This window comes from Heloderma suspectum, chromosome 5, assembly GCF_057233095.1.
Source record: "Heloderma suspectum isolate Gila_16-S chromosome 5, 16-S_ref, whole genome shotgun sequence".
NCBI lineage: Eukaryota > Metazoa > Chordata > Lepidosauria > Squamata > Helodermatidae > Heloderma > Heloderma suspectum.
In genome coordinates this window covers 65315838-65328303 of record NC_139462.1, presented here as the reverse complement: position 1 = coordinate 65328303, position 12466 = coordinate 65315838, and the positions used below count along the sequence as shown (strand labels likewise).

At 41.1% G+C, this 12466-nt stretch overlaps 1 protein-coding gene across 2 annotated transcripts in view; it reads right to left on the bottom strand.

Annotated features, from left to right (window-relative positions):
* Nucleotides 1-12466, bottom strand: part of FHIP1A (FHF complex subunit HOOK interacting protein 1A) — a 108408-nt gene that overhangs the window by 48731 nt on the left and 47211 nt on the right. For both annotated transcript variants that reach the window (XM_084856259.1, XM_084856260.1), the window contains exons 4-5: nucleotides 11788-12414; nucleotides 541-699 (exon numbers count right to left, since the gene is read on the bottom strand). In XM_084856259.1, coding sequence (XP_084712385.1) covers nucleotides 541-699; nucleotides 11788-12414 — 786 coding nt within the window. The remainder of the gene's footprint in view (nucleotides 1-540; nucleotides 700-11787; nucleotides 12415-12466) is intronic.

Sequence of the window (12466 nt, the reverse complement as noted above, 5' to 3'; positions counted from 1 at the left end):
TCAAAGAGATATAAAATCTGGTTTTATCATTAGACCAGATAACAACAAGGAATCAAAAGAGAGAAAATCCAGTTAAGGAATAATAAATAACAAAGAACATGAGAAGACCAAACAGAATTTAATGTGCCTTCCTGAAATATACTGATCAACTCAACCACAATAAAAATGGTTCACAGCTATTGGGGTATATGTGTGTATATTTATTTTACTGTTATGAGGATCATAAAGCAGTATGGTAATTAACTCAGAGAAGCACAGTATTTCCCTGAAAAATAAACCTTTGATTTTAGAAATCAATAAAGGTTGCTCAGCCAACCATCTAGGAAGTGGATAATGTTCATAAGAATAAACTTGCATCTCATTTATTATCTAAATCCCAGTTACGTCAATTCTTGCTTATATGCACAGCAATTGCAATATCATTAATATAGACTTAATAATTAATTGTCTGAGCTCTATTTCTAAATAACCACAAAAAAACTGTCAACATATATTTTAAAATACTGCTTTGATAAGCAGGATCACTTTTTAGTCCAGTACCTGTATTACTGCATTGCAGAACTCGAGGGAATTCATAAACTGGACAAGAGCTGGAGACAGAAGCCAGTCATCTTTCAACAGACAATGCCATTCTTCTCCTTTGTCTTCCAGCTTTGTAGGCAAAGATGAATATAGGCCACTTAAACCTGTTGCTAGCACCTGAAGAACAAAAAAAAGGGGGGGGGATGGAGAAGAGAGAATGCAACTTTTAAACTCGTGTGTGATAACCATTTCCTTAAGATGTCAGAACGGGAAGGTTCATTCAGTTTCAATTTGGGATAGGAGTGGGGAATACTGGTAAATGATTTCCTTTCAATAGCTGCCATTTTTCTGAACATCATTCCAATCTCTGCTAATGGCAGGTTTTACACATCCACGTGGACATTATTTCCAACCAAATGACTGCAGAGTAAGCTGCTGATCTTTTTTTATCCCAATTAAAATACTTTGAATATATATATAACCAATAGCCTGCAACTTATTTTAAAAGAGCTGTGTAAACTGAGAACTGTTTGGGGTTTTCAAAGCCACGGAATTGGGCAGCTACATACTTTTTGCAGCAAAATTGCACATATAGACCCAGTTCGCATGTAACTGGGTCCGTGCAGGAACTGAATAAGCTAGCACACTGCCTGTCGCACACTCCTCCCAACAACCCACGATCAACCTGGTTGAAGGTTGTTGAGCATGACATGTGAACGTGAACCACTGGGTTGGTTAGGGGCGATACAACCCAGTGGCTAACCCAACAACAAACAATGGATTAGCTCCTAAACAACTCAGCACTCTGGGTTCACACATCATGCTCAACAACCTACAACCCTGCTAATCTTAGGCTGTTGATTAAAAGTGTAAGTTGTTGATGTGCTGCAGCAATGCACCCACTCTCTCCTGCTCGTGCATGGCAAATTGTAGGTTAATTCATCCATGATTTGCCGTTATGTGTGAACTGGGTCATGCAGTGTTATTAGCAGCACTAAACATGCAAGTATGAAAGGGAAGAAAAAGGCAAGGTTCCTCCTGTGCAAGCACCAGGTTATTACTAACCCCTAGAGGGACGCCGCTTGCGCTGGTGTTTTCATGGCAGACTACAGCGGGGCGGTTTGCCATTGCCTTCCCCAGTCGTGACTACCTTTCCCCCAGCAAGTTGGGTACTCATTTTACCAACCTCAGAAGGATAGAAAGCTGAGTCAACCTGAGCTGGCTACCCAAGACCCAGCTTCCGCTGGGATCGAACTCAGGTCGTAGGGAGAGTTTCGGTTGCAATACTGCCGCCTACCACTCTGCACCACACGCGGCTCAATGAAAGGGAAACATGCCTCCAAATCATCAAGGACATTTGGAGAACACACGCAATTGTGAGACAATAATGGTTTCCTGCAGTACATCCACTGGATATCTGAGAGATTGGACATGACTCATACTTTTCAGTGTTTAGTTTTGGAAACACATAAAGGAATCACATTTGATGCTTGAAGTATACATCAGCTCTTAGATGTGCATATGGTAGGATGAACAGGCCTAGATTTTTATTTTTTGGTTAATTACACACACACTAGCTGTTGGATTTTCCCCCTGTGATTTGTAATTTTTCATCTGTTTCTGTTTCTAAACAAAGGCCATAGGCATCATGATCAGGTTTGGACAACACACCACGGGCTGTCACAGGTTATTTAACAATGAGCCGCAGCACCTGTGGATACCACAGTGCATATCAACTGCCGCTTGGGGGTTGCTGTGTTGTCAAACCCAGCAAACATGGGTTATGCGAGCGTTAAATAACCCTCGCATAACCCTAGAAGGAACTACTCTAAAACAGACCATAACCCATGCTCACTAGGTTTGTACGATACAACCACCCACGAACAGGGACTGCATATTCAAAATGACAGCCACACCATGGATTAAATAACCCACTGTGGACTGTCATGTCATGTGAACAGCCCCACTGAAAAGAATGCCCAATATTTACATGCAGCTCACATAATGGCTTCTGGTACTGGCTTCCCACTCTGCCTGTCAGGATTGACCCAAGCAGTGCTACAGGCCCTATAGTTTTAAGTCAGAATCTAATTCAGTAGAGGACCAGGATGATCCAATCAGATCCAATTCAGTCATAAAAAACCCGGAGCCTGAGAGAGTTTAGCTCAGCTTCGTTTCTTATCTGATGTCAGGTTGAGGGGGAGGGCGGGCTAGTTGAGCTTGCTCAGGCTTTGTAATGTCAGAATGACGGGCGCTTCACTCTGGCTGGCTTTCGCAGGGAGGGAATTACTCTCTAGCCAGCTGTAAAGTCTGACCTTGAAAGACATGCCTACAGCTAAGAAAGTTGATAGCCTCTCTGTGGGAACCAGACAGGCTGGGGAAGATTCAGTGAAGGAGGAAGGGGCTTCCAGCTTGTTTCTTGGAATGGAAGTGTCTATAGAGAGCAAAGTAAAAACATCTTCTTTAACGTAATGCTGACTTTCCAGCAAGGATCTCCTGTCAGTTAGATTCGTCAAGAAGGAGGGCTCTTGCAGCCTCTACCCTTGCACTGAAGCAAATGTCAAGGCTACAGAGTTTTGCTAGGAACATTCTAGTCTTTACTGCCCCAAATCCTTGCTGTTTGGACTTACTACTGTCTGAGCCGCTCAAAGCACTTTTCACCCAGACTCTACATCCAATCTGTACCTTTGACTGTTTGAACCTTGAGAACCTGCCATAGGATATAATGCTGGAAATAAACTTGAACCTTGGACCAACACAAACAAGACTTCCTAAAAGAGACTAGGTAAAACTTTATAGGTTTAAGCTGTCTGTCTAAATGCAAATAATCTAGACAGGAACCATAAAACGTATTATTTTTTAAACATTACAGTTATTGATGTGAACTGGTAGAGTGACATTTTTAGATTTCTTCCAACAATCAATGGAGAGACCTCAAGAATAAATGGTATCAGTCATGCAACTTTAGTTTTACAAGAGCCAGTTAAAGGTATCCTACTTGTAAGTCATTTCGAGTACTTAAGACGATTAAGTTTGATTTTCCAGAGGACCCAAAATGAAACATTGTTTTGATTGATGGACAAAATAGACTGCCGGTCTTATGTTTCCCTGCTTTTGCTGGAGTATGTTCTTTACTGGCTTGTTCTATCACCTCAGCTACAATTAACAGAACTGTGGGAGGAAAGAAGTTATAGCCTGTCAGAGTGAGGCTTTAGAAAAATTAACTATAACAATATTCCTGGATGGTTGGTACATTTTAGTCATGTAGACTAAGAAAACTAATAAATACTCCAACACTTTTATTCCTGAAGGTGGCTAATCTAGCAGCTTCCATTTGTTAACAGGTGGTACTCCTGGCAGTTGTCAATTTCCTTCCCCCACTCCTCCATTTATCTTTAAACTATTTCAAATGAAGACTGAGCAACAGAAGAATGTACATGGAAGATAATTCTTCTGCCGCCCTGACTCCCCCCGCCCAAGCATGCTCCACTGTTGCTCTTCCTCATGCATTTCTAGTTGTTCCAAAAGATAGGGTGCTACCCTGTCATAATGCCTGTGTAACAATTCGAAGTTGGTACTCCTACTCTTCCAGTCCTCTATTTTCTGCCATATACCTGCTCTACATGACTCATCTCTCAGAGATTTAAGACAGTGTGACCATACACTGTGTGTACTATCATGTACTTACTGTAGACATGCTCAAGGGACATTTGCCTGGGAAGAGCAGACCCCTTGTTATATCACAAATGGCTTGCTGTATGGCTCTTGAAGAAGCATACACGTCCAAAGCCTGCTCATACAAAGTTGCTTTATACGGAGTCAGATCATTGGCCCATCTAGCCCAGTACTGTCTAACCCTCACAGCAACCCAACAGGTTCTCAAGGACTTTCCCAGCCCATCTACCTAATAACCCTTTTGACTGGAGATGCCAGGGATAGAACCTGGAACCTTCCACACACAAAGCATATGCCCTAAACTATGCTATGGGTGAACCCAAAGTCCAAAGCCCTATGAAGAACAGAGAGTGAGACATGGTTTTTCTGTACTAGGATCTATAGCTTTCTACAGTGTAATGACCATACCACATGAAACCTCACAGATCCAACCAAATAAAGGCCCTTAACTAAGGGCAGGCGGCCGTTCGACCTTTTCATTATGGGAGGCGATTTCCAAGGACCAAATCTCTATACCTTAGCTGTAACATCTAGCATAGCTAGATTTGCTTTCTACAATGTTTGTTTTTTTTCAAGCACAAGTTCATTCTGTCCCATTTCTTCATTAATCTAAAGCAGGAAAATGTAAGTCTGCACAAAAATGTGTATGCATTGTCATACACATTTCTGAGAGTGTGAACATTTGCACACATTTTTGTATGCTGTTTTCCCTAATATATGTGTTTTTGTACTCCATTTCCCCTAGTGTACGCATTTTTGTGTGCATTTTTATCAGAGAACATTTGCAGAAGGACAAAAGTCGAAGGATAATTTTATTTAGGTTCATATATTAGTTTGGGAAGTTCAAATTAGATTGTTGTTGTTGTTCAGTCGTTCAGTCATGTCCGACTCTTCGTGACCCCATGGACCATAGCACGCCAGGCCTTCCTGTCCTGCGCTCTCTCCCGGAGTGTGCTCAAGTTCATATTCATTGCATCGGTGATGCTATCTAGCCATCTCATCCTCTGCCGTCCCCTTCTCCTTTTGCCTTCAGTCTTTTCCAGCATCAGGGTCTTTTCCAGAGAGTTTTCTCTTCGCATTAGGTGGCCAAAATATTTCAGCTTCAGCTCTAGTATCTGTCCTTCCAATGAGCACTCAGGGTTGATCTCCTTTAGGATGGACTGATTTGACCTCCTTGCAGTCCAGGGGACTCGTAAGAGTCTTCTCCAGTACCACAGTTCGAAAGCATCAATTCTTCGGCGCTCAGCCTTCCTTATAGTCCAGCTCTCACAGCCATACATTACTACTGGGAAAACCATAGCTTTGATTAGACGGACCTTTGTCGGCAAGGTGATGTCTCTGCTTCTTACTATGCTGTCTAGGTTGGCCATAGCTTTCCTCCCAAGGAGCAAGCGTCTTTTAATTTCATGGCTACAGTCACCGTCTGCGGTGATCTTGGAGCCCAAGAAAGTAAAATCTGTCACTGCTTCCATTTCTTCCCCTTCTATATGCCAGGAAGTGATGGGGCCAGATGCCATGATCTTCGTTTTGTTAATGTTGAGTTTCAAACCAGCTTTTGCACTCTCCTCTTTCACCCTCAACAAGAGACTCTTGAGATCCTCTTCGCTTTCTGCCATTAGGGTGGTATCGTCTGCATATCGGAGGTTGTTGATAATTCTCCCAGCAATCTTAATTCCGACCTCTGATTCATCCAACCCGGCATTTCTCATGATGTACAATGCATATAAGTTAAATAAGCAGGGTGACAATATGCAGCCTTATCGTACTCCTTTCCCAATTTTGAACCACTCGGTTGTTCCATGTCTGGTTCTTACTGTTGCTTCTTGACCCTCATACAGGTTTCTCAGGAGATAGGTAAGGTGGTCTGGTACTCCCATCACTTTAAGAATTTGCCACAGTTTGTTGTGATCCACACAATCAATGGCTTTAGCGTAGTCAATGAAGCAGAAATAGACATTTTTCTGGAATTCTCTTGCTTTCTCCATGATGCAGCGAATGTTGGCGATTTGATCACTAGTTCCTCTGCCTCTTCGAAACCCAGCTTGTACTGCCGGTAGTTCTCGGTTCGCATACTGCTGAAGCCTAGCTTGTAGGATTTTGAGCATCACCTTGCTGGCATGTGAAATGAGCGCAATTGTGCGGTAGTTTGAACACTCTTTGGCATTGCCCTTCTTTGGAATTGGAATGTAAACTGACCTTTTCCAGTCTTGCAGCCATTGTTGAGTGTTCCAAATTTGTTGGCATATTGAGAGCAGCACTTTAACAGCATCATCTTTTAGGATTTTAAATAGCTCAGCTGGAAGACTGTCATCTCCGCTGGCTTTGTTGTTAGTAATGCTTCCTAAGGCCCACTTGACTTCACTTTCTAGGATGTCCGGCTCAAGTTCAGTGACCGCACCATCATGGCTATCAGGGACATTCAGATCTTTTCTGGATAGTTCTTCTGTGTATTCTTGCCACCTCTTCTTAATCTCATCTGCTTCTGTTAGTTCCCTGCCTTCTTCGTCCTTTATCATGCCCGTCTTTGCACAAAACGTTCCCTTGAGATCTCCGATTTTCTTGAAGAGATCTCTAGTCTTTCCCATTCTGTTGTTTTCCTCAATTTCTTTGCATTGTTCATTTAAGAAGGCCTTCTTGTCTCTCCTTGCTATTCTCTGGAGCTCTGCATTCAGTTGGATATATCTTCCCCTGTCTCCCTTGCTTTTTGCTTCCCTTCTTTCCTCAGCTACTTGTAAAGCCTCATCAGACAGCCACTTGGCTTTCTTGCATTTCTTTTTCTTGGGGATGGATTTCGTTGCTGCCTCCTGAACAATGTTACGGACCTCCGTCCATAGTTCCTCAGGCACTCTGTCTATCAGGTCTAATCCCTGAAATCTATTCCTCACTTCCACTGTGTATTCATAAGGGATATGATTTAGGTCATACCTGAATGGTTTAGTGGTTTTCCCTACATTCTTCAATTTAAGCTGAAATTTTGCAAGAAGCAGCTCATGATCTGAGCCACAGTCAGTTCCAGGTCTTGTTTTGACTGACTGTATAGAGCTTCTCCATCTTTGGCTGCAAAGGACATAATCAATCTGATTTCGATATTGACCATCTGGTGATGTCCATCTGTAGAGTCATCTCTTGTGCTGTTAGAAAAGAGTGTTTGCTATGATCAGCGTGTTCTCTTGGCAAAACTGTATTAGCTTTTGTCCTGCTTCATTTTGTACACCAAGGCCATGCTTGCCTGTTATCCCGGTGATTTCTTGACTTCCTACTTTAGCATTCCAATCCCCTAGGATGAAGAGGACATCTTTTTGTGGTGTTAGTTCTACAAGGTGTTGTAGGTCTTCATAGAACCCATCAACCTCAGCTTCTTCGGCCTCAGTGGTTGGGGCATAGACTTGAATTACTGTGATGTTGAATGGTTTGCCTTGGATTCGTACTGAGATCATTCTATCGTTTTTAAGATTGTACCCCAGTACTGCTTTTCCCACCCTTTTGTTGACTATGAGTGCTACTCCATTTCTTCTAAGGGATTCTTGCCCACAATAGTAGATATGATGGTCACCTGAATTAAATTCGCTCATGCCTGTCCATTTTAGTTCGCTGATTCCCAAGATGTCAATGTTCAATCTTGCCATCTCATGTTTGACCACCTCCAACTTACCTTGATTCATTGATCTGACATTCCAGGTTCCTAAACAAAATTGTTCTTTACAGCATCGGATTTTCTTTTCAAATTAGATTAGTTTGTATTAAAATGCTAATCAAACAAATTTCATGCCCATCCCTACTTACTAAATGAATCCTCACAACTGGTAGCTGCTCCTGGAGACAGTCATTTCTGGTACAGAAAGTCTTCACAAAGTCATGGAGCATTATAGCCAGGGCATGGAGCACTGCCAGGTAGAACAAAACTCCCACAGAAGTAACATTTACAGTACAAGCATATGCATGTCTACGTCCATGGACTTCACTGGGACTTATTCCCAGGTAAGTGTTTCTAGAATTGCAGTCTAAGTGTATCTCAGTCTTTAGGCAACATGTAGTCTACATATCATGGTTAGGTAACTTGGTTTTAATAAAAAAAAGGTGTTATTGACTTTAAACTGTTAATCTACCTCATTTTTGTGGAGAAAGCCTTCAAATTCTGAAACTGGAATGTGTGACCTAAACAAATAACACTAGAAAAGAACAACATAACAATACTGGGGTCTGCTAAGAAATCCATAGCTTTAAGAATACTAACTTGTCTTTTCAACTAGGTGTGTTTGGGAGAAGGGCACACATTTTGGTACAAGCTAAATGTTGAGCGTTTGCTTCTGCACTCTAACTAGTGTTATTTTAATTATAGGGGAGGGATTTGGATTTGCAGTATAATATCTTCTCTAGTTTCAATTTAATTGAATTAAGTTGATTCATTTCAATCAGAATTGAGATTATTTTATTGCATCCATAGGGAAACGATAGTAAGAAACCCTTTAATCTTTCTGTTTTTGCTTGAGTGAATGCTAGATGCCAACCAGATCCCTGAGGCATCATGGTGAATTTTCACAAAGGCAGAACAAAGCTCCTAAAACTGAAAGGATCACACTCACAAGACCCACATATTATGGGTATTTAAAAACTTAGCCCTCAGGAGTGGACTAGGATACTTTATTGTAGGCTGGGGCTAGCTACCTTCATTGCTGGCCTGACTTCAACACACTACTAAGACAATCATTCTAATTAGGAATGTGTTTTGTCATTTGTGGCCCCCTACTGTTTGAAGGTTAATATAGTTGGCTTCAATCTTCAGAGTAAAAAATATTTCTAAAAATTAATTGGCAAATGTAGTTATGGAAGTTACAGCATAGATCTAATAAGGGTATCTACCTCAGGAACCTTAAAAAAAGAGAGAGTCCTCTTCAGATGTATCCATTTAAATGAAGTCAACAAGAATTTCTCTTGTGCTGGAAACTAATTACTTAATATTTGCAGAGCACAATGGCAATTTTGAAACTTAAAAAAAAGATTAGAAATAAGAAAGTGGTTTCACAGTCTATTATTAGAAAACCTTTACATGCCATGATCCCTGTTGTCCACTCTCCACCTTTTTCATCTCAGGAGGCTATGAAAAATGATGTCAAAAGGGACGTTGGCTACTACTGCATCTATTGTTAGGATAAAACGTTCCTAACTATATAGGTATTTTGAACCTACTCAATTTCACTGTTTGGGGAGAATACTATAACATTGGGATGGGGAAGAAGAAAGGAACACATTTTTAGAGATTTGGGCCTATGTGCTTAACCATTGAGTTAAGCCTCAGAAATTTGAGACCGTTGGGGGAACAAATACCCCAAATGGCTTGTCCGGTTTTGAATTCCTACTGGAACAGGAACTGACATAAGAGGTTCAAAACTGTGGCACCCTCAAAATACTAAACTCTAATATATAGCACAATTCATGCCTAGGACCTATAAACTTTGTTACAGAAGATGGTCCCTGCATCCCAGGAAGAACATTATAGCAGACCAACATGGCCACATCTATTGGCCAAGCTGCCAGAAATAACTCTGGTCTAACTGCCAGTTGCCCTGCAGAAGTGAGGGAAAAGACACACTAGACTTTGTCACCAACCAGACCATCAGGTAGAACAAGCACCATCAGGTAGTTGCACCAATTCTATAAGAGCAAGAACACCTGCAAAAGGAGCTCATCCTGCTCCCAACAGGATACAGAGATACGGCTTTTTGGCTTACCACTTCATTCTGCCATTGTCAAATCAATCTCACTCCTCTACCTTTCCCCCCAATCCACTGTCCTTCTGCGTCTTCTCTTATTACTTTGTAAGCCTAAGCCTGTGTAACTTTCCCCCCCTTTTTTCTTTTTTTTGACAGCCATGAGCTGCTTTGGGAGACAGAAATTGCCTAAAAAGCAGGATAAGCATATAACAAAATAAATAAATGAGGCAGCAAGTCAGGGGATAGCAGGAATGAATTCATGCAAAGTCCAGTAGTAGCAATGGAGAGATTATGTGAAGCTAAAATGGTCTGAGAAATAAACATTGTTTTAAAATTAGTCTCTGATTACTTTTAAGGATAAAAAGGGAAGCAGCTGTTTACCTCTAGGAATCATCATGCTTACTAGCCTCACGGTTAGATTACTGCTATGCTCTATGTGGGGCTGCCCTTGTGCATGGTACAGAAGCTGCAGCTCGTGCAGAATGCAGCAGCTAGGGTGCTCACTGGGACACCTAGCTATGCTCACATTACACCTCTGATAAAAGAACTGCATTGGCTGCCTATTAGCTACCAAGCCACGTACAAGGTTATGTTGTTGTCATATAAAGCCCTAAACAACTTGGGACCAGGATACGTAGCGGACCACCTTCCCTTATACATACCCAGGTGGCCTTTAAGACCATCAGAGGACACCTTGCTGGTCATTCCAAAACGAACAGAATGTCACCATGAAGTACCCTGACAGTGGGCCTTCTCTGTAGCGGCACCCAGCCTCTGGAAAACCCTCCCTCATGCAGTTCGGGAGGCAGAAAATGTGACATCTTTTAAACGCCTCCTAAAAAAAGGGTTGTTCACACAGGCTTTCCCTGGCTGTAAGTAAATTAATCATGCCACTCCATTTTAGTGCACCTTGAATTGTTATTACTACAGTTGGAAGTGTCTCCAATGTTGAGTTTTTAATGTTGTGTTTTAATGTTGTGGTTTTAATATTGTATTTAAATGTATTTTAATATTTATTCTAAACCGCTGAGGGATTTTATTATATTCAGTGGTATACAAGTGTCACAAATAATAAATAAACCAACCAACCATCCATCCATCACTGATCTCAGGGGAGCTTAGGCAAATTTGGCAAAATGCCTGTCACTGTGTTGGGTGGGGGAAGCAGAAGAACAACAACTAGTTAACTTCTGTAAACCACCCAGAGAGCTTCAGCTATGGGGCAGTTTAGAAAAATAAATAATAATAATAACAACAACAACAACAAACAACTAGTATTTGGCTGCTGTGAATTCAAGATGACTTATAGTACTAAGTAACGTTAAGATAATTAGACCCGAATAGCCACCTACATATTGTATTTTGATATTATCTCCACTAAACAGCATGCACTTAGTCCATAATTTATTCATTTTGCACTACAATTAGTTTTCTGTTATTTGGATAAATCTGTACCATCTTTATATATTAATAACATTTAATTAAAATAAATAAAATTAGCTTTCTGTTGAGAAAGCAAATTGTAGTAAAGCAATGACCACAATTTGGTACTGGTTTATCATTTTTTTAAGGGTTGCATATTTTTTTCTTTTAAAAAGCATCTGTGCTTCAAGAACTAGCTGGGTGTTTAAAGGAATACAACTCTTTTCACAGATACAGTGGGATGGACCTCCTGAAATGGGTTCAGAGATTTCACCCACTGACATCATTTGCAATTTCTAAATAGCAATAATAAAATTACAATGCATCCAGTAAACTCAACTCTGCTTTGATCAAAACTTTGCTGGGGAAGAGATCAAGATAGGATGGATAGACAGACAGACAGACAGACAATTTTTTTTTCTTCAAAGGGCAGGGTGAGAAGTTAGAAGAAACTTACCGGACAAAAGTAAGTGTTTTCTACTATGTGATTAGCAACCACATTGTTTTCTGCAGACAGTGACATTATGAAGAGCAGCGCATCACGAGCCTGTTGGCCGACAGTCCCTTCTCGATGGATGAAAGGAATCAAGAGAGAAAAAATTAGGAAGTTTGCAGCTCCTTGGTCCTCACTGGTATGGAAAAAGAGTTCCAAAATGGATGGATCTTTGGCTAAGATTGAGCACAACTGGTTGAGAAGACCCACCAGCTCTACTTCCACAGCTGGTGTAGTGGTTCCTGAACAAGAACTCAACAACATCATCAAAGGTTTCAGGATGGGTTTGTGATGCAGAAGGGGCTGGTGGGACTGAGTGCCAAGCATCTCATACATCTTCAGCTGTTCAATTTTCATCTCATCTGTGAATTCCCGCCTGAGACTCCAAAGAAAGAGCTTCTCCATGATATTTTCTGTGACCACAAACTCCAGGATAGGTCCCATTGCAGCATCTTTTGCTTGTTCTTCAATTAAAAGGAAGAGCATATGCTCTACATAATTCTGCACAGTGCTGGCCTCATCCGGAGGAATTACACCATATTTTGCCTGAATATTTTTCAAAGGGTCATGCTTCTCTAAGATTTTCACAACCTATGGCAAAGTGAAACGACTTCTAATAAATCTGAGCACACCAGTTTCAAAT